The sequence below is a fragment of the Perna viridis genome, chromosome 5, assembly GCF_037379345.1.
Source record: "Perna viridis isolate PV_CMFRI_1.1 ecotype Kerala chromosome 5, ASM3737934v1, whole genome shotgun sequence".
Taxonomy (NCBI): domain Eukaryota; kingdom Metazoa; phylum Mollusca; class Bivalvia; order Mytilida; family Mytilidae; genus Perna; species Perna viridis.
The window spans coordinates 49223663-49243841 of NC_142449.1; the positions used below are offsets into that span (position 1 = coordinate 49223663).

At 33.0% G+C, this 20179-nt stretch overlaps 1 protein-coding gene across 7 annotated transcripts in view; it reads left to right on the top strand.

Moving 5' to 3' along the window:
• LOC148618080 (uncharacterized) overlaps positions 1–18644 on the top strand; it is a 34889-nt gene extending 16245 nt beyond the window's left edge. The window contains exons 6-12 of one of the 7 annotated variants that reach the window (XM_088585946.1): positions 3210–3386; positions 15137–15226; positions 15719–15766; positions 16072–16242; positions 16781–16936; positions 17469–17528; positions 18326–18644. In XM_088585946.1, coding sequence (XP_088442072.1) covers positions 3210–3386; positions 15137–15226; positions 15719–15766; positions 16072–16242; positions 16781–16936; positions 17469–17528; positions 18326–18489 — 866 coding nt within the window. In that variant the 3' untranslated portion in view covers positions 18490–18644. Of the gene's footprint in view, positions 1–3209; positions 3387–15136; positions 15227–15718; positions 15767–16071; positions 16243–16780; positions 16937–17468 lie in introns of all 7 variants that reach the window. The other 6 variants (XM_088585950.1, XM_088585945.1, XM_088585948.1 and 3 more) reach the window with 6 other exon arrangements.
• The last annotated feature ends 1535 nt before the right edge of the window (positions 18645–20179 follow it).

Here is a 20179-nt window from a genome sequence, read left to right on the forward strand (position 1 = left end):
GGTTGTATAAGGTGTTGAAAAATCATACGTCTAGGTGCAAGCATTAAGAGCTTTCCAGAAATCAAACGCTCTTCAGGATGGATCTACATTGAATTGATAGTACTGCGGAAATAACAAATGTTGTGGTTAGACTGAAGCCTCTCATTGACACCTCTATTTGTTTTTTTCGGAAGTTAATAGTTTCGAAAGAGGCTTGGACGTTTGCTTTGCAGATCTTGATATGAAGCGTTGTTTGTATGGTTCTTTGAAGTTTTGGAATCCAGTACTTTGACTGAAGATCGCAACATCGTTTTTTCTAGAAACACCAAAAGAGGATAGGACGGATTTATGGTTTCCAACCACCACTTTGAAGAGTGTGGTAACAGTATAGATCTTATTACTGCTATTGTGTTCCCCACCCGTGTCAAAAGTTCCACATATGAAATATAAACAGAATTTCAGACATCAAGACATTTAGTTAGAATCCTACTTATATTCAATATAGATACCGATGATTTATTTTGTACAGTCTTGGTGTGCTATAAACGGTATTTTTGCTTACATTGAGGCAAATTTTATCGGGGTAGGGGTAGCATTCTTTACTAAGATTTCTATGAAGTAAAATATTTATTTATTACTTTAGCTCACTTAAAAGCTTGAATTGCTTGAATTTCTAAATTATTAATGAATAATGAATCATGCTCAGAATAAAACATGAATTTGACAACTTGCCACATAGTTTACGGTGAATTGAAGACAAATGGACAGTTCGTTGGGTGTCCCTCAATTCAAGATTATCATCAGAATATAACAGCATTACAACTTATGATTTTTCAACACTGTATACTTCTATTCCCCATACTCAGGTAAAATTTGGACACAAAAACATTATACATCGTTGTTTCTAAAAAAAAAAAAAATTAAAAAAAATGGCACACCTAGACAAATTTAATAGTTCTTGGTAGAGATTCCTCATGCCCTAAAAAATCAAAATCATCATCTTCCAAATATACAGAAGAAGATGTTTTTCTTCTCCTCTTTTGACTATCCTGGACTTGACTTTTTATAAGCAACTTGGCGGGTGTTTCTAGAAGACTTTTACCCTACCGGTGCGCCTGGTCCATGCTCCAAGGTTTTAGTGGAGTCCGAGGTGCTCATTTGTTTTTGTTACTTTGTATGTATTATTTTAATTTACCATTTTACTATTTTATTTATTTTACTTTATGTTCTTTGCTGTGTTTTCCGCTAGAATCTTAGTTCCCTTTATTACTCTTTTAGAAGTGTCCGAGAAAGTAGAAAAAACGAGTTTAAAGTTACAATAGAATGCTTAGAGCAAATTCAATTATTTCCCTTTGATGATAAAATTGCAATGTATTTCATTTCATATTCATACTTGTACATAAAAAAAAACAAATGAATGCCATTTCTGCACTTCGGATAACATTTTGAATAACGTTTTCATGAATTAATTATATCTATTCTAATCAGAAAATACCATATTTTCCATTTTTACTGAAAAATAAATGCTCTAGAGAATTTGAAAAACAGTATATTTTGAAATTAAAGGTTGGCATATGGGTGCATAATTAAATTTGTATTTAAATTAAAAAATGTAAATGTGGCCGCAGCGACGACCAAGATTTCAGGGCTCAATGTGACTTGATAAAATCCTTCTTTGTCAAGAGAGGTAATCCTACCGGAGTTAAATAATGGTAACTGAATGACTGAACTTGCTTTAATTATTGTTCCAAAAAACCTTCATGACGTATTATCTTTAAACAATCCTAATTTCGGGGATTTGATACATCACATCTACCCAAACGAACTTGAGATAAAGGACACTACAGACACTGTGAAGTCAGCCTTATATCTTGACGTACACTTAGAAATCGATGGTAAAGGAAAACTATTGACCAAACTTTACGACAAACGTGATGACTTTTCATTAAGAATTGTCAACTTTCCTTTCATCTGTGGCAACATCCCTTCGGTTCCTGCGTATGGAGTGTTCATATCACAACTCATACGTTATGCCAGAGCTTGCCGAAACTACGCAGACTTTTTGTATCGCGCTAGAACTCTAACAAATAGGCTTCTGGAACAGGGTTATGTTGCTACAAGATTGAAGTCATCATTACAGAAGTTTTATGGTCGTTATCATGAACTCGTGGATCGTTATGGTGTATCCATTAGCACCATGAAAACTGATTTATTCAACAGGTCATAGTTTTCCTTCCCTCGTTTGTCTACCCCGGACTTGACTTTTTATGAGCAACTCGGCAGGTGTTTCTAGAAAAGCAGAGGACGCTTACCCTACCGGTGCACCTGGTACATGCTCCCAGTTTTTAGTGGAGTTCGAGTTGCTCATTTACTTTTGTTACTTTGTATGTATGATTCTAGTTACTTTATGTTCTTTGTTGTGTTTTCCATGTCTGGTATTTGTCCCTGGATTACATTCTTTTGATTACCGCTATAACCTTGGTTCCCTTGATGACTCTTTCATCATTATTTTTTTCCGCATACGTAGGGTTTCTATTTCTATGATTTTGACACAGGGTCTAATATGGTTATACTTTGTAATGAAACGGGTTTTACATAGAGCAAAAATAAGAAAAAAGTTTGTCGGTGATTTGTTTTGAGATTATTTCAATTGTAAAAAAAAAATAATGGCCGTCATAATCAATTCGTGAATCATTGTGTTATATCCATCTACAACTAATTTTTCATAGAATGGTAGTTTTCCTTTGAAATTTCGTCTAACCTGATTTTATTAGAAACTTGGCGGGTCTTTTCATAAAGTCGTGGACGTCTACCATACCTATGCCCCTTGTCTATTCTACCAGATTATAGTGGAGTACTATTTGCGCTTTGAAATTTGCCTCTATGTGTTTGGTATTTTGGTTTTTTCGTACTCTTCTTCGTGTGTGTCTATTTTACTTGTCTATTCGTTATCCTAGAATTGTGTTCAGTTAAATTAAAGTTCTAATTCTAAATCCCATTACTTCCCTAAACTAGTAAAAACCTACCGAATTGCTTCCAATATATTTGATACTTAATTTTGACTATGGGGATTTTAAACTTACAATATCATCAGATGATTAGCTAATCATCCTGTTTACACTGTTTAATTTGAATACCTTACAACGAAAGGAATCCAGTCAATCGAAGAAATAAAATTTACGCATTAATCATTGTTCCCGGTACATTAACAACTTATCTCTTTTTTTCAGGTAAGGGTGTTGACGTCAATATGATTATAACTATAGTTGGAGGAATTATTACAAGTTTATTCATTCCAATAGTTCTTCTGTTAGTAAGAAGTTACATTCAAAGAAGAGATATTAATTCGAGTGATAAAACAAGTTCTGACAAAGAGGACGAAGACGAGAGGATTACAATAGCGAATGGTTTGTTTATGTTTTATAATTATTATAACATATCATACTATTTTTAGCTATTGTACTTTTGTAGATATTTCCCCGGAATTTGTGTACGCTTGACAGATATTCCTCATATCCTCATATATTATCTAACGATTACAAATTATTTGCTAAAGTAAATGTTGTACAAATGCTGGAATATTTAATTGATAATATATTCATTCAGTATAGTGAGCTCAAGCATGCTTTTCAACAGACGGTCAGTATTCCGATGGAAACCAACTGTGCTCCGCTGAACTATTTCGTCACTGTTGTGAAGATAACTTTATTGGTTATTTTTTTTAAAAATTATCAATCAGCAAGATTTTTTAATCTCAATATCCGTTATATAAGCGACGTTTTGTCTAAAACAATTAAGCTCGAAGATTTTATACATGTTATTTCCCAAAGAACATGAATACAACAGACACTTTGAAGTAGGCCCATATCATTCCCTTCTCTTAGAGATCAAATCAAAATACATGACTAAACTAAACGATAAACGCGATGAATTCTCGTCTCGTATCCTTAACTTCCTTTCCATCTGTGGTTACATCTCTTGAGCACCTGCTTATATAGTTTTCATATCCATTTGTGTGTATCTAATTTTCTATAAGTTTATTTACTTGTATTATAGTCTTTTAATTACTGTAGGAATATTGGTTCCCTTTTAAGTTCGATCTTATATATAATGCCAGAGTCTGCTGGCATTCCGCAGACTTTTTGTACCGTGCTCGGCTTCTTTCAATTCATTTTTGAACAGGATTATGTTGTTACAAGATTAAGGTCATCACTGCAAAAGTTTATACTCGTTATTATGAACTCATGGAGCGCTGTGGAGTCTTCGTCTACACCCTAGGCTTTGATAGTTTTCCTATTATTTTTATTTATCCAAAAATTGGCATTTAATAAGCGACCCGGTGGATATTTGTAGGAAGACAGGGGACGCTCTACCTTCCGGCGAACGTGGTCCATTTCCTCAATTTTAAATACAGTCTGGATTGCTAATTTATCATTGTGTTTATGTACATGTTATATTTATTTCTTTTTAATTTTCTTCGATGCTTGTGTCTATTGTCTTTGTCTACCCGTTATATACCCCTTGTATATGTTCTTTGTTAGTTGCTGTTCGAAGAAGGGTCCAAAAAATTCACAATATCCCAATAAGTAGTCTGTTACAGTACAAGGCTAAGAAAAAATGTAAAAGAACCCTTTGTGTTCTAACAAACCACCCTTGCTTTAAAAACAGACACAATACCATTTGTGAGCACTGGGCCTCTGTCGAGAGAAACTTTACATTATCCAAAGTCTTTCCCAAACCACCTCTACAAGATGGTGAGGCAACTATACCATCTTACTTGCTAGTACATTACTAGGTAGATACATAGCATGCACGGCAAGGATCAACATAATGTGTTAATACAAGGATGCATACATAAATAATCAAGTCTAAACTATACCACAACTCTAGAATCGATATAACATACGGAAACTCCATTTTATCATGGTCAGCCCGTGATAAACGAATGATAAAATTAAGTTTTCGTGATATATTTCGGTTGTAAAAAGACAATAACGGTGCTATTTTTTACATTTTCGTGACCCACTACGGTCATCTTAGACGCACCATATTTGTTCATATTTGGCTGACTTTACGCTAGCTATGTCAGTTGAAATGGTCGCTAGTGAAACTTTTCTTTGTATTGTATATAATGACGTTACAGGCGAACGACGTTAGATATGGCAATAGTCGTTTGCATTGTAAGGTCACAGTGTTCACACATGGATAGGTACGATGTTTTATTCATTGATAATTGTTATTGTTTGGTTTCATACATGATGGCGCACGTGGCACGTGTCGAGTGCTACCGAGTATGTGTGTGATTTTTACGGAATATAATAGAACTTTTCTAAAACATAACGTTTAATATCTTTATTAAAAATGAATCTGATGATCATTCACTCAACTGAAATGAATGAAAACAGCTGATACACTACGGAATATTACGCCTGTTTGTTTACATGATTAAAGTGGGCAGTAATTTACGCACACACACACACAAGCCACGCCCAATAAGTCACGTGCTGTTCGTATGGCAAACGAAAATTGACCACACTTATGGTCTCAAAGCCTCTTAAAGAAGTCATATTAGAATGTTCAATCCCCGTGCAGGTCCGGGTGTTAAAAGAATAGGCCTGCAGCAGCGCTAAGCTTGTCGTATAAGGCGACTAAATAGTGCTCAGAAACCTTGCATGGGGCTAGGCGCTCTGCCCACAGAGCAACTGGGATGTGTGCCCCAGGAGGTGGAATGGGGTACCCCTGGCGTGTTACATGCTGGGGTTGTCAGGCTATAATACGGAAAACCTGACCGCAAACCATAGTGGTGCACCGTGTTGGGAAAGATGCCACGTTCCTCGCACGTTAAAGAACCCTGCTGTGGTGTTCGATAGGAGTAGGAACCTTTGCGCTCCGCCACAGGAGGCTAAATTGCCCGACCTTACCCATCCCCCCTTTTTCCAGTGGCAATCAAAATTTGTCGACCCTATTATCCTTGTGACCCATCCTTTTTTTTTCATTTCATGTTCATTTTATCATCCATTTCATGTTCATTGTCTGAATATAGCTGAAATATTGCTGCTCGGACGTTAAACCCCAACAAACAAACAAACAAATAGAATGTTCAGTTAATGTATTATTATCTTAATTATACTCAAGTTACGTTTAAGTTATTCAAATAGTAAGCAGTTTCACTGATGACATGCCGATTCCATTTTTGATCGATTATTCAATCATGCACATATATATTTAGGCTCAAAACAAACGAAAGAACGTCCTGTCATATGTAGAAATATTTGCCAAAAAACATACTTCCTATCGTTGCATTGCTATATTTAATATCACAGGAGTTCAGAATTGGCGGGTTGTAGGACAGCTGTACGCCATAGCAAGTTCACAATAACCCAGTGCATAGAAGATAAAAACGTTATGACATTTTCCATTACGCTTACAACTTTAAAGGGAATTTACAATAGGTTAAATAGTGGGTTATAATTTAAGGGGTGAATGTTAACATTTCGTTCGGGTCTTTTTAGAGAATTTATTTATGCAATCTTTAAACGTTCTTTCAAATTTGTTCTTTAATGACGTGCATCAGACATTAATAGGTTTCGTGGTTTAAGTTTTTTTCACATTCCGAAAACTAGCCAGGTTACCATGGATACGAACATTTCTGATGAATAGAGTTTTTTGTTCCATTCATCTTCATTACATTTATAACTTCATGATACCCTTTTCTAGAATGAAGAAACAGAGGAGAGAAAAACAAGAAGATTACTAGGGTACCATTAGAACAGCATGTGAATTGTTACTAACGGAATGATTAAAAAAGAAGATTGAAAACTTCCTAATAAAACATTTTTAAAAACATGGCTTTCGAGATATGTGATAATTTTTTTTTAAATCTTCGTGATTCAATACATATCGTTAAGACTTCTATAGGCAAAGCACGACTTCACAATGAACGTCCCTTTGGGGAGGTTCTAGAGTCAAAATTAAATTTGAAATTGTATATAAGCAAGTCACGAAAATGGCGAAAAATGCGGCATGTCCCTTGTTTTGAGAATTGAAAAAGATAATTCGGCTCATGGACCTGAAAGAGCAATGCATATAACTTCTTGATTTCTGAATGGTTAACCCGAGTGGTATAACTTTAACAACGTGTTAATATTAAAAATATTTTAAATTTATTCCTTTAACCGTAAGGTCAGACAGTTTTACGTTCCATCCACTTGTCAGATTTTCCATTTTACAGGTTTTACAGGTTGACAATTACATCCCGATTATTTCGGAATAATATCTAACTGGAGAACGAATAACTACAAATTTAAACACATGTTATTTGTTTTAAACAACTTAGAACTTATTTTGTTAAATTCTTTAATATTTTTTAACTTTTCACAAAAGCAACTATTTCATTAATGCATGAAATATCTTTCTTTCACTATAATATTTAAAGGCAACAGTGAAAAGGATTATGTTGGATATAGATGTACTTGTCATGACCATTACTCTTAAGACAAAAGTACAAACAATATTTTAAAAAGGGGTTTTGTTTTGTACGACATGTAAAAATAATAATATAATACCTTATTAAATAAGATAAATCGTTTGTCTGATGGTGTGTAATGTAATCCACCAAAAAATGAAAATATTGTTTTATTTGAAAACATATGTTAATTTCATTATATTGTATAAAAAGATGATGGACAATCAAAATTCAAAAGACAGTGTTAACAATCATTCTAGTCTAAAAAATTCAAATTTGTTCTACGCGAGGACATGCTTTGACAATACATTTCTAGAAGATACCAAGCATTCTCAAGTTCTCTGGACCTATACTGCTACCACACTCTCCAAAGAAGAGATTGTGGAAAACCATAAATCTGTGCTATCCTCTTTTGGTCTCTCTACCAAGGACGATGATTGTGATTTACCGTCTATGTACTGGATTCCTAAACTAAACTAAACAAGAATCCATATAAACAACGTTTTTTAGCTGGATCTGCAAAATGTACAACCAAACCTTTTTCAAAACTTTTAACTTCTGTACTCACAACTGTCAAAGAAGCTCTGCAGTCCTACCACAACACTTGTTACTCCCGTAGTGGTATTAATTCAATGTGGATCCTGAAAAATTCGAAAGATATTTGCGGCATTTCAATGGGAACAAATTGTGCTCCTTTACTTGCTGACCTATTCCGTCACTCTTATGAGGCTGACTTTATCCAAAAGAAAGAATATCGTTATGCTAAATTCTTTAATCTCAGTTTCTGCTATATAGATGACGTATTATCTTTAAACAATCCTACTTTCGGGGATTTGATACATCACATCTACCCAAAAGCACTTGAGATAATGGATACTACAGACACTGTAAGGTCAGTCTCATATCTTGACCTACACTTAGAAATCGATGGTAAAAGAAATCTATTGACCAAACTTAACGACAAACGTGATGACTTTTCATTCCGAATTGTCAACTTTCCTTTTATCTGTGGCAACATCCCTTCAGCACCTGCGTATGGAGTGTTCATATCACAATTCACACGTTATGCCAGAGCTTGCCGAAACTACGCAGACTATTTGTATCGTGCTAGAACTCTAACAAATAGGCTTCTGGAACAGGGTTATGTTGCTACAAGATTGAAGTAACACTGTAGACGTTGTATGGTCGTCATCATGAACCTCGTGGATCGTTATGGTGTATCCATCTGCATCATGAAAACTGATTTATTCAACGGGTCATAGTTTTCCTTTCCTCGTTTGTCTACCCCGGACTTGACCTTTTATGTGGAACTCGGCGGGTGTTTCTAGAAAAGCAGAGGACGATTACCCTACCGGTGCACCTGGTCCATGCTCCCAGTTTTTAGTGGAGTCCGAGTTGCTCATTTGCTTTTGTTACTTTGTATGTATGATTTTAGTTACTTTATGTTCTTTGTTGTGTATGTCTGTTTTCCATGTCTGGTCTTTGTCCCTGGATTGCATTCTTTTGATTACCACTATAACCTTCGTTCCCTTGATTACTCTTGTAGGTATATTGCTTCAGCCAAAATTAAGATTGAACAAGTGAACAAATGAATTGAACAAGTGAACAAATGAATTTGATAAAATTCGCACTTATTCAAAATATTTCTCTTAATGAAAAGAAAAGTTTGTTTTTCAAAATTAAAAAAAAATGTTTGTTCGTAGCAAAAATTCACTTCATAAAGCTTCACACTACTGAAGTTTTAACCTGCAAATAAAACTTGCTTAATGAAATATGTTATGTACTAAATAATAATTAACATTAAACAAACCATTCTAAGAGAAAAAAAAAACAAAGCATGTAATAGATGAATACATGTACACAAAAGGGTACTGGACTTTGTGCAGGAGGTGTTGCCATGGATGTCACAGCGGTACAAGTTCGAGTCCCGCAGAGGGAACGACCAAAAATTTGCATCGGAAATTTGACAGTTCTAACATCGTTGGGAATTTTTCAGACCTTTCTATACGTTTACATATCTTCCCTGTATCAATTTGATCCGATGGAGCAGTGTAGCGAATAGAGTCGTCACATTTTGAGACGTAGTATAATATTGATTTGTTGTGACATGCATCATTAATTTGATCCTCTATCCTACATAATAACATCTAAATGAACTGTCCCGTACTACCATACATCGTGTACTAAGTTACAGCCCTAAATTAATCCTACTAGGAGGAATGACCTGGCCAGGGAAAGCTATATTTTTATATAGCCTAGCTTACCGAGTGGTCTAGAGCGCTCGACTTTGTGCAGGCGGTGTTGCCATAGATGTCAAAGCGGTACAAGTTCGAGTCCCGCAGAGGGAACGACCAAAAATTTGCATCTTTCGTTAGGAATTTTTCAGACCATTCTATACGTTTACATATCTTCCCTGTATCAATTTGATCCGATGGAGCAGTGTAGCGAATAGAGTCGTCACATTTTGAGACGTTGTATATATATATATATATATATATATTATATATATATATATATATATATACATATACTGCTTGCACCCCATTGAATTTAAACTGTATATTAAACTCTTTATAGCGCTAGCATTATCAATTGTCTGATTTGTTAGCTTTATATGATCAATATGTTTGAAATGCGGATTTAAAAGGACTAAAATGCATTGATATATAAAATAAGTATTTGTTTCCTTTATCAGGTCTTGCTTTATTTGGAATGATGCCTGATATTAGACACAAAGGAAGATTACATTGATAGACGGTTTTCCAATAATATTTAATCAGTTTCGATTGATAAAACGATTGATGACAGAGAAAACCATGAATTCGTCATTGTAAATAGTAGAAATAATTCTGAACGGATTACATACAAATCCTCAAAACATATTTATCCTAATTACAAAAAGAAGAAATGAACAATTTCAATTGATGGACTATTATTTTATCTTGGTTCCATTGATTACTCTTGTACATGAAATGGAGAAAAAGTTATGGATTAGACAATGCTTTTTTTTGGTCTACATGTCCTTATGTGTATGAGACATTTTGAGATAACTAGACTTTAACTTCCCACAGAAATCAACCAATTAAAAACCGATAACCCTTGCAAAGTGCTAATTTCATGTACAAGAGTAATCAATGGAACCAAGGTTATAGCTCTAATCAAAAGAATGTAATCCAGGGACAAAGACCAGACATGGAAAACAGACATACACAACAAAGAACATAAAGAAAAAATCAAACATACAAAGTAACAACAGCAAATGAGCAACTAAACTAAAAAACTGAGAGCATGGACCAGGTGAACTGGTAGGATAAGCGTCCTCTGCTTTTCTAGAAACACCCACCGAGTTACTCATAAAAAGTCAAGTCTGGGATAGACAAACGAGGAAAGGAAAACTATGACCCGTTGAATTAATCCGTTTTCATGGTGCAGTTGGATACACCATAACTATCCACGAGTTTATGATGACGACCATTAAACTTCTGTAGTGATGACTTCAATCTTGTAGCAACATAACCCTGTTCCAGAAGCCTACTTGTTAGAAATCTAGCGCGATACAAAAAGTCTGCGCAGTTTCGGCATGCTCTGGCATAACGTATGAGTTGTGATATTAACACTACATGCGCAGGTGCCGAAGGGATGTTCCCAAAGATGAAAGGAAAGTTGACAATTCTGAATGAAAAGTCATCACGTTTGTTATATATATATTTATATATTTTTTGTTCTCAAAACCGCAACTCCCAAGCGAAAAACTAGTTTGTGATCAATAACGATTCTGAACAAGAAATAACACTGAGTTTGGTTCGTTTTTGACATTTTTGAATTATATCCTGTCTGATTTTAATAACGACTGTTATTTAATTCCTGAACCATGAACAAAATTTGAAATTAAGATAATAGAAACCTTTGGTATGCAGAAAATGAAACAAATTTGAAAATAAAGAAAGTTTGCTCTTCATAGTTATTTTATCCAAAGATTTCCCTTTCATTGTTCCTTTTAAAAAATAATACTTTTCTGGACAAAACACAAAAAATAGATGAAGAATTGTTGTATACAAACACATTATAACACTCAACATAAACAATCGATGATCTTTGATTGCGCTGAACAGTGATATCATATGAGGTAGGTAGATCATGTAAAAGGACGATGCTGAATATATTTACACTTTTGTGCCTTTAACTGTTATCCATAAATAAAGATTTATTTTCTTCATAATTGGACAATGTTTAAAATGTAAGAATTGACTTTAAATATTTTGTTTTCTTATTAAAGAAACGAAACTAGTAATGATCAGTTAACTTTATTACAGATTAACTTCCTGTCAAATTTAATAAAATCCACCGTGCTTCTATTATTAAATTCGTTTTGGTTCCTGTTGAGATTATTGATCGACAAAGTATCAGATTGAATTTGACAACAACCATGTATCATTTACGAAACATGAGTAGCGGATAAATATTTTGTATGGTTGACTCTTTTGTATTTGCATTTCAGTAAAACATGAGGTAAAAAATGGAAATGGGATATCAAGTCAAGAAAAGATCAACAAAAAAACAAAAATTATTATTCTGGGGTCTAATTGAATTCTTTCTATATACAGAAATTAATAAAAAAAAAATTATTGTCAGTCATACGACATCTTTCCTCATTAACACTAAGTCAAAATGTGGTATGTTATTTGTCGATGAGGTAAAAGGTCAAGTTCAAATGTCAATTAATCTAGTATGACGTCTTGCCTTAATGAATACAGCCCCATACCAAAAACAGATGTCTAAGTAAAAAGAGAAAAAAAATTATTGCCCTGACAAAATTTTGTATGGTATTTGGACAAACTTTTGTATTTCATTTGACCTTAAATTCAGATATCAAGGTCAAATGTAATCCTATCTAAAACATTATTGAACATTTCACGCGACCTTAATGTGATTTACTTAGATACTTAATATCAGATATCTTGGCAAAAAGACTTTATGGCCAAAACAAAGTTTTGTATGGTATTTTGTCAAAAGTTCTATGTTATTTGATCATGAGGTCAGATATCAAGGTCAAAGGTCATCTACCTAAATAATTATTCTCTGCCTTGATGTGATATACTTATATGCCAAAGATCAGATATCAAAGTAAAAAGACCAAAATGTGATGGCCCTGACAAGTATATGTATCGTATTATGCCACAATTTGTATGTGATTTGAACTTGAGGTTAAAGGTCAAGGTCAACGGTTACCTTCCCTGGTACACAACACTTTGAATTGAGAGGATATACCAGAATACTAAATATTATAAGTCTAGATCAAAAGACAAAAAAGTTATGGTCTAGACAATGTTAGTATGAAAAGCGTTCAGAAGAAGAAAATTCTTTATGGGTAGTGAGTTCGGGTCCAGATGAGCAAATAACAAAGATAGGTTACATATTTTTCTTTTTATATGTTTCAGTGGAGAGATCTTGCTACACATCAATGCATACATTTGGATAATATCTCATTTCTAGTGCTGGTAAAACGGGTCTGAACATAGCCTATTATCGTATATTTCAAAATGTCAAAAATTAAGAATTTTGGTTGCTATGGTTACCAGATCTAAACCAATTAGATTGCTTTGTATTTTATTGTAAATTGCTTTCCTTGAGACACACTTCATTAATATAATTATGTAGTTTGACAAATTTCCACCATTAGATATATAGAATTACATTCAAATTGTGATGTTTTTGTGAATTAGGCCCTTTATTGGTGGTTGCTAAGGAGTGGTTGTTGCAATGGAAACGGTGTAAATATTTTTCATTTTTTCATTTTATTGATTGTTTTTCTAATATATCCAACTGATTAAAAGTCAATTTGGATAAAATATCTGACATCGATAAATCACACATTGCATCATTCTTAGTCGGACTGTTACTTTTATATATGTAGCATTTCAATGTGGCACTAGGACTTAAAACAGTGAACGAACATTGGTTTCAAACCAGACTAATTTAAACCGGTGCAACCGGTCCATGCTCCCAGTTATTTAGTGGAGTCCGAGTTACTCATTTGCTTTTGTTACTTACATGAAAACTGATTTATTCAACGGGTCATAGTATTCCTTTCCTCGTTTGTCTACTCCGGACTTGGGTTTTTTATAAGCAATTCTGCGGTTGTTTCTAGAAAAGCAGAGGACGCTTACCTTGGTCCATGCACCCAGTTTTGAGTTTTTGTTACTTTGTATGTATGATTTTGGTTACTTTATGTTCTTTGTTGTGTGTGTCTTTTTTCCATTTCTGTTCCTTGACCCTGGATTGCATTCTTTTGATTACAGCTATAGCTTTGGTTCCCTTGATTACTCCTTCCCTTTATTACTCTTTCCCTTTATTTGTTTTGTATTTATTTTGTTCAAAATAATTTTGTTTATTTTGTTTTGTACTTTTTGTCGTAATTTTGTTTATAAATGTATGTTAAATCAAAAACAGCTAACTTACATATTTCAATGATAACAAAATAGCCAAGTTAACGACTTTATTCCATATAATAACTCTATATCAGAAAAAAGACAAAACTGAATCTTTCGTAGTATCCCATTTACTCTTTTGAGAAAAAAAAAACATTCATATACTTTCTTCTTATAATTTGACGTCATCCACATCGGTGAATAAAAATAATGCAACTTTCAATTTCTATATCCAGAGAAACTTCACAATATATGTATTTTTTTAAACATAGTAACACTTTGTATTATAAACGCCACGCTATCTATGAATGGCACCCTGCTTTTGGTCGATGTTTCGACTTTAAATATGTGCTTAGTTACGATTAGAGAACATATGGTTATATTGTAATTCGCGTATTAGGAATATCTAAGATCTTGTATGAAATCTACCTAAATTGAAACTGAATCTCGATATCGAAAAAAGTGTTACAAATTCGCGATCATGATGTAACCGAACACTATTAGCAAACATGACGACTTTGATCTTGAATTTTCTATTTCTACTTTTTACTGTTGTGAAGTTGTTCAAACTTTTACAGTTTTATATCCATGTAAGATTGTGTTATTCATAGGTTAATATTTCTCTGAACGTAATTCAGTCCCCTCTTTTACTTAACTAGCCGATAAATACTAGCCCTTTTAAAAATAACTAATGTCCAACATCTGTCATACATTTCAATGTTCCTTAGATATACTTGACAATCGACAAAATCCACAGTGGATTTCCTGCAAGAAGCAGAAACTGATTATACTTATCGTGCAGAGCATTTTACTTTTATATGCGATTTAATTTGTACTTTTTGTATATATTTTTTTATCGATGGTGCTGTATGATTATCGTAATTCAGTTTCCTTCTGTTACTAGTACGCAAATACTCTAATTAATGCAGTTTAAAATGGTTATTAACTTATACCACATGCAAAAGCACGATGGACATAGACATTTCGTAAATAGGCAAACTGTTAGATTGGATTACCAAGGAGTGCATACGAGAACTTCTATTTTTGTCTAATCTTTATTGTTTCTAGCTTTGTTTGAGTACGTTTGTGTTTGAAGCAACCTATTATTCATGTGCTTTCTTTATGAATTTTTTGTACAGCGTTTGTCTCTGTTCCCTGTATCTTCAATGTTCCTGTTTTGACATTTTTAACCCTTTTGTATTTTTCGTTATTAATTTTATAATTTGTTAAATACACGCTACAGATAAACCTTTATTTCCTGTAGAAGCCTGGATGTGCTCCAATTTCCGGTCAACACATTGCATGTGCAACTTTGACGACCAATGTAAAGGAAATGATTTATATTGTACAACAGGTTTGTTATTAAAACGAGTTTAGAAAAATATTGATTTATTGTCAATTTAATCCGGACATTTTGCAAATTTGTTTTTTCGATTGCCTCATTGAGTTATTGATAATTCATTAACAAATTAAACCCTTTTCACCAGAGTGCTTAGAGTGATCAAGAAGAATATAACCAAAGATAATCACAACTTGAAAAAAGACATAAAATAAGCATAACAACACGCCCATAGAAACAAAAATTATATGAGCAACCCCTATTAACTAAAAACTGGGAACATAGATTAGGTGCACCGATTGGGTTAGGGTTCAGAGACATTACCATTTCATGGAACATAAAAGAACAATTCGATATAAATATTGTTAGTTTTGCTAGGACATACACATGCGTATGTCAGTATTCTCTCACCAATAACATTGTCACATTATTTTCTTTCTTTTCATTCTTGTGATATGTTCATACAAAATGTTGAGATAGATGTTATAGTAGCTTTAAAACTTTTAGGTCAAATCTGCTGTAATCATATTTGTGGAACAGCTTGTAGAACACCTGGTAGGTAAATCAATATCTAAATACTTTACGACAAGATAAATTTGGTTTTGTATACTAGACACAATTATCTTTTCAATCATAAATTTAATAACAACCTTTTGCATAATTCCTAAAAAAAAGTTTAATTTTGAAATTAAAAAATTGTTTGACATAAGTTTAAAAGCAAGTTGATAATAATCTAAGCGTAATTCTACAAAATAGTCATCAATAAAGTACACCTTAGATATCACTGATAATTGTATAGTTTAGTCTTTTCTTATTTATTAACTGATGCTCAATGATAAAATGTCTTCTTCGTTTTTCAGTCTGTAATCTTCCCAAAACTGTGAGCTCGTGTGGCCCATTTAAATCAGTTCCTCTGTGGTATTACGATAGAAAAAAGAAAAGATGTCGTAAATTCAAAGTTGGAGAATGCAGTGGCAACTACAATAATTTTTCTTCCAAAAAGAACTGCAAAAACGTCAAAGATGGTTGTGGTAAAAATGTGATACTTGAACTAAAACTCAGTAATAAAAACTTGTCGATCACCTAAAATCAAGTTATAGAAATTTTCGAGATTAATGGCTGGAAAATTAATTTAGGGATGATAAAAAAACTTCTATTGGATTGAACTATGAATATCCGAAATTAAAAATAAAAAAAACATTAATATATGCTAAACGATATATATTAATTTAATCGATATCATTATAGTCTAGATGATGATGGTGATGATGATGATGATGATGATGATGATTCTGGATAGTTAGGCCCTCGGGCATGCGAATATCTTTGCTTTATGAACTCTGTAGGAATTTTGGAAGAAGAGATCGTGAAACGCCTAAATTTATATATCTAGCCTGAATAATAATAATCATAGCTGTATAATAATTGCTTGCTAGATTAGTTATTAATGACATTTTTTTCTTTTTCTACATTAAAAACGAAATTACACAAAACAGGTCTCCATTGAACCAAATTGCTCTCACAGTATTCTTGAGCTTGACAAGTTATAATTGTCGTATTCTGTTATAGTTTGTCTTCTTCCAAAAGAACCTGGATCATGCAAACGAAATCTCACAAGATTCTTCTACGATCCCATGAACGGTAAATGTGAGAAATTTGTTTATGGTGGATGCAAAGGGAATAAGAATAACTTTAAAACTTTACGAAAATGTAAACGGAAATGTGGTATGTATTTCGATTCAAAACCGAATATATAGTGTTGTATCGTATACTCTGTCCTCTTTAATCTATCTTTATTATTTTAGAAAAGGACTTTAAAACCTTTCAAGTTTACTCAACCAGACACCATATATATTAGACATTATTTTCGCAGTTCGTTTAGGCATGGTTACTCCTTGTTGAACACAAAATTCACTTGTCATACTTTCAATTATAACGAAAATGTTAAATATGGTGAATAAATAAAAGAGACAACAATCCCACTGGGCTGAAAATTGTTAGCTCGAGTCAGTTGGAATAGAATGTAATTAGATGTCCAAAATTTAATAAATCAATTTATATCAACGATTAAATTGATATTCTTTAGATATAGCTTATCGTAGCATCAGATGCTCGTAAAATAGACTGTATTTTATCAGATGACGTTTTGGAATCATTTTCTTCAAAAATGAATACAACACTAAGAAAACAGTAACGAAAAAGCTACTCAATGACTTATTTCTCTTCGAAATAGACACGCCATTTTTTCCTTCTTCAGGTGAACATCCTCCACGAAATCCAACACCACCATCGACTCCTCCTCCCCCGCCTCCCAAAGGTATGCGGAATATCTCGCAAGGCATCTTTGTAATACTAACTATCAAAATGAAAATGAAATTTATAGTATTATTTCAGATGACATATTATGCGTCTTGTGTTTTACATGTCTGCGATTATTATGTTTTCTGTCATGTTTTCGTTGTAACAGAATTGTTGAACAGTTGGGAATGGCAGTCTTAAAATGAAAAACTTGATATAAAACTATCTTTGATCTTCCGGACACGTTAAAAGAAAGTAGTGAATCATCAAATGGGTTCTGTGTATTTTCAATGAAAACATGTAACATAATTTTCATTTCAACTCTCTACCGCCAAAATGCAATAACATTATGATAACTTTATCTGAGAACACTGTTAATTTAAAAAAAATCGATCCACCAAACAAAGCAAATTACATTTGTTTGAAAAACTGTGAAAATAGCTATAGTAACGATAATTAGTATAATCGATAGGTTATCGTGATTTATCAAAACATAACATCTTGTGCCACGAACGCTCGGAGATTCCTTTCGTGAACAAAAAAAGATTTATCCGTGAAATTTTGGCGATGAAGACACAAGTAATTCACTCTTTTTCACTTCATTAAGAAAAAAGAAACATTTTTTTTTATTAACGTAAAACGTCGCGTCATATTTAAACAAAATCAAATAAAAACAAATACTATTTTTCTTAAAGGTTTAATAACACATATATCTCAAATAACACATATATCTCAAATAACACATATATCTCAAATAACACATATATCTCAAATAAGAAATAAACAAATGTTGATTAAGATCTTGCTATACTTTAGAGTGTCCAAAAGAATCCCAATTAGAAATAAAATGTCGTTTTGGGCCTGGTGAACCTGACTGTCCTGTGGGGACTTATTGTTTTGTACCATTTACTGGTGATAAGAGTGTTGGTTTTTGTTGCCGGAGCAGTAAGTACATTCACAAAATAAACATACCACAATAAATTAATGCCGGTATAAAGAGAGCTATCGTAAGAACTGTGATGCGTTTCATAGTCTTTTAGAACATGTGTTACCCAGACATTAACTTTCGAGGCTTTTAGTTTTTGTTTTTTGACAAGCTTAGCACTGCTGCAGGCCTATTCATTTGACACCCGGACCTGCACAAATCTTTAATAATCTAAGAATCAGCAATTCCATTCCCTGAAAGAGGAAGAGGATATTTTTAAGTAGCATATACATTTAAAGATACTGTATTTATAAATACAGTATCTTTAAATGTATATGCTACTTAAAAATATCCTCTTCCTCTTTCCGGGAATGGAATTGCTGATTCTTAGATTATTAAAGATTTGTTTCCAAATTAGAACTATTTTGCAAAAACATAAGACAGCATCTTACAACAAAAAAAAAAAAAGAAACAAAACAAAAAAAAACAAAAAAACAAAAACAAAAACAGGTAACTTAACAAGTAAAGACAAATATCTGCATTTTTTTATGTTTCAAGTGGAGATGATATTCATAAATCAATGAATAATTCATCCTTCCGAAACATGTAACTAATGGAATTATGATTTGTAGATAGATCCTTAATGACTTGAGTTAGAAGTACAGGGTTCGATATCAAAATGATGATATTTGATTAATATAATAATAAAAGGTAAAAAGCAACATCCCTTCAGCACCTGCGTATGGAGTTTTTAGGTGACAACTCACACGTATACGTTATTTCTGCTTTAATGAATCCAGGTTTCATCATTTGGATTCTTTATTTTACTCCATATCTGCTTCCCTGCTGTTCATCATACCATATCCTTGTATATATTAGTAAAGATAATCAAACGTAACCCCCAAAATGAGCTTTCATTAAATTATGCTGCATCATTCTTGATTATAAAGGGCTTTGAGTCTGACAACTTTGATCCTTGTATACATTTGTAAGCCTTATAATAAAGATCATTTGAGCAACTGAAAGTTCCATGTCTTCCACATTAGTTCTATCCAGGACACCCCAAAGAACATTCATATCAAGTTCGGTTCCACTTGGTCAGGTAGTGTCAGAGGAAAAGATACCTGAAAAAAATACATCAAAAATTAAAAAAAAAACGCCAATAAAGAGCAATAACTCCAACATGGCCTAACAGATTAAAACAAAAATCTGCGATTTGACCAATTTTAAAGGCCTTATGGGTTACGAAATGTACTTTTTTCTGTTAGTAAGCGGTTCATTGCTTATATAATAGTTCTTACTAATTACTTGTTATAATCTGATAGTTTAATCAAGTCATGAAAGACCTTAGCAAGTACAAGGTTTGAGAATTGAGGTTTCATTTTTGCGGATTAGAATGTCTGTTCAGCTCCCATATGATTTATAAGAATTCAAATATCTGAAAATTCTTACTTATTCTGATCCTGAAAAATTCGAAAGATCTGTTGAGGACAACCAGTTCAAAACTATAATCAGAATACAATAGCATTAAAACCTATGATTTTTTAACACTGTATATTCTATTCACCATATTCATTTAAAACCCCGACTTAAAATCATTATATATCGTTGTTTCTCCAAAAATGGTACACCTAGATACACATATATAGTTCATGGTAGAGATTCCTCATACTTTGTAAGAGATAATTCCAAATCATATTCCAAATACACAGAGGAAGTTGTTCACAAAATGCTACAATTTTTAA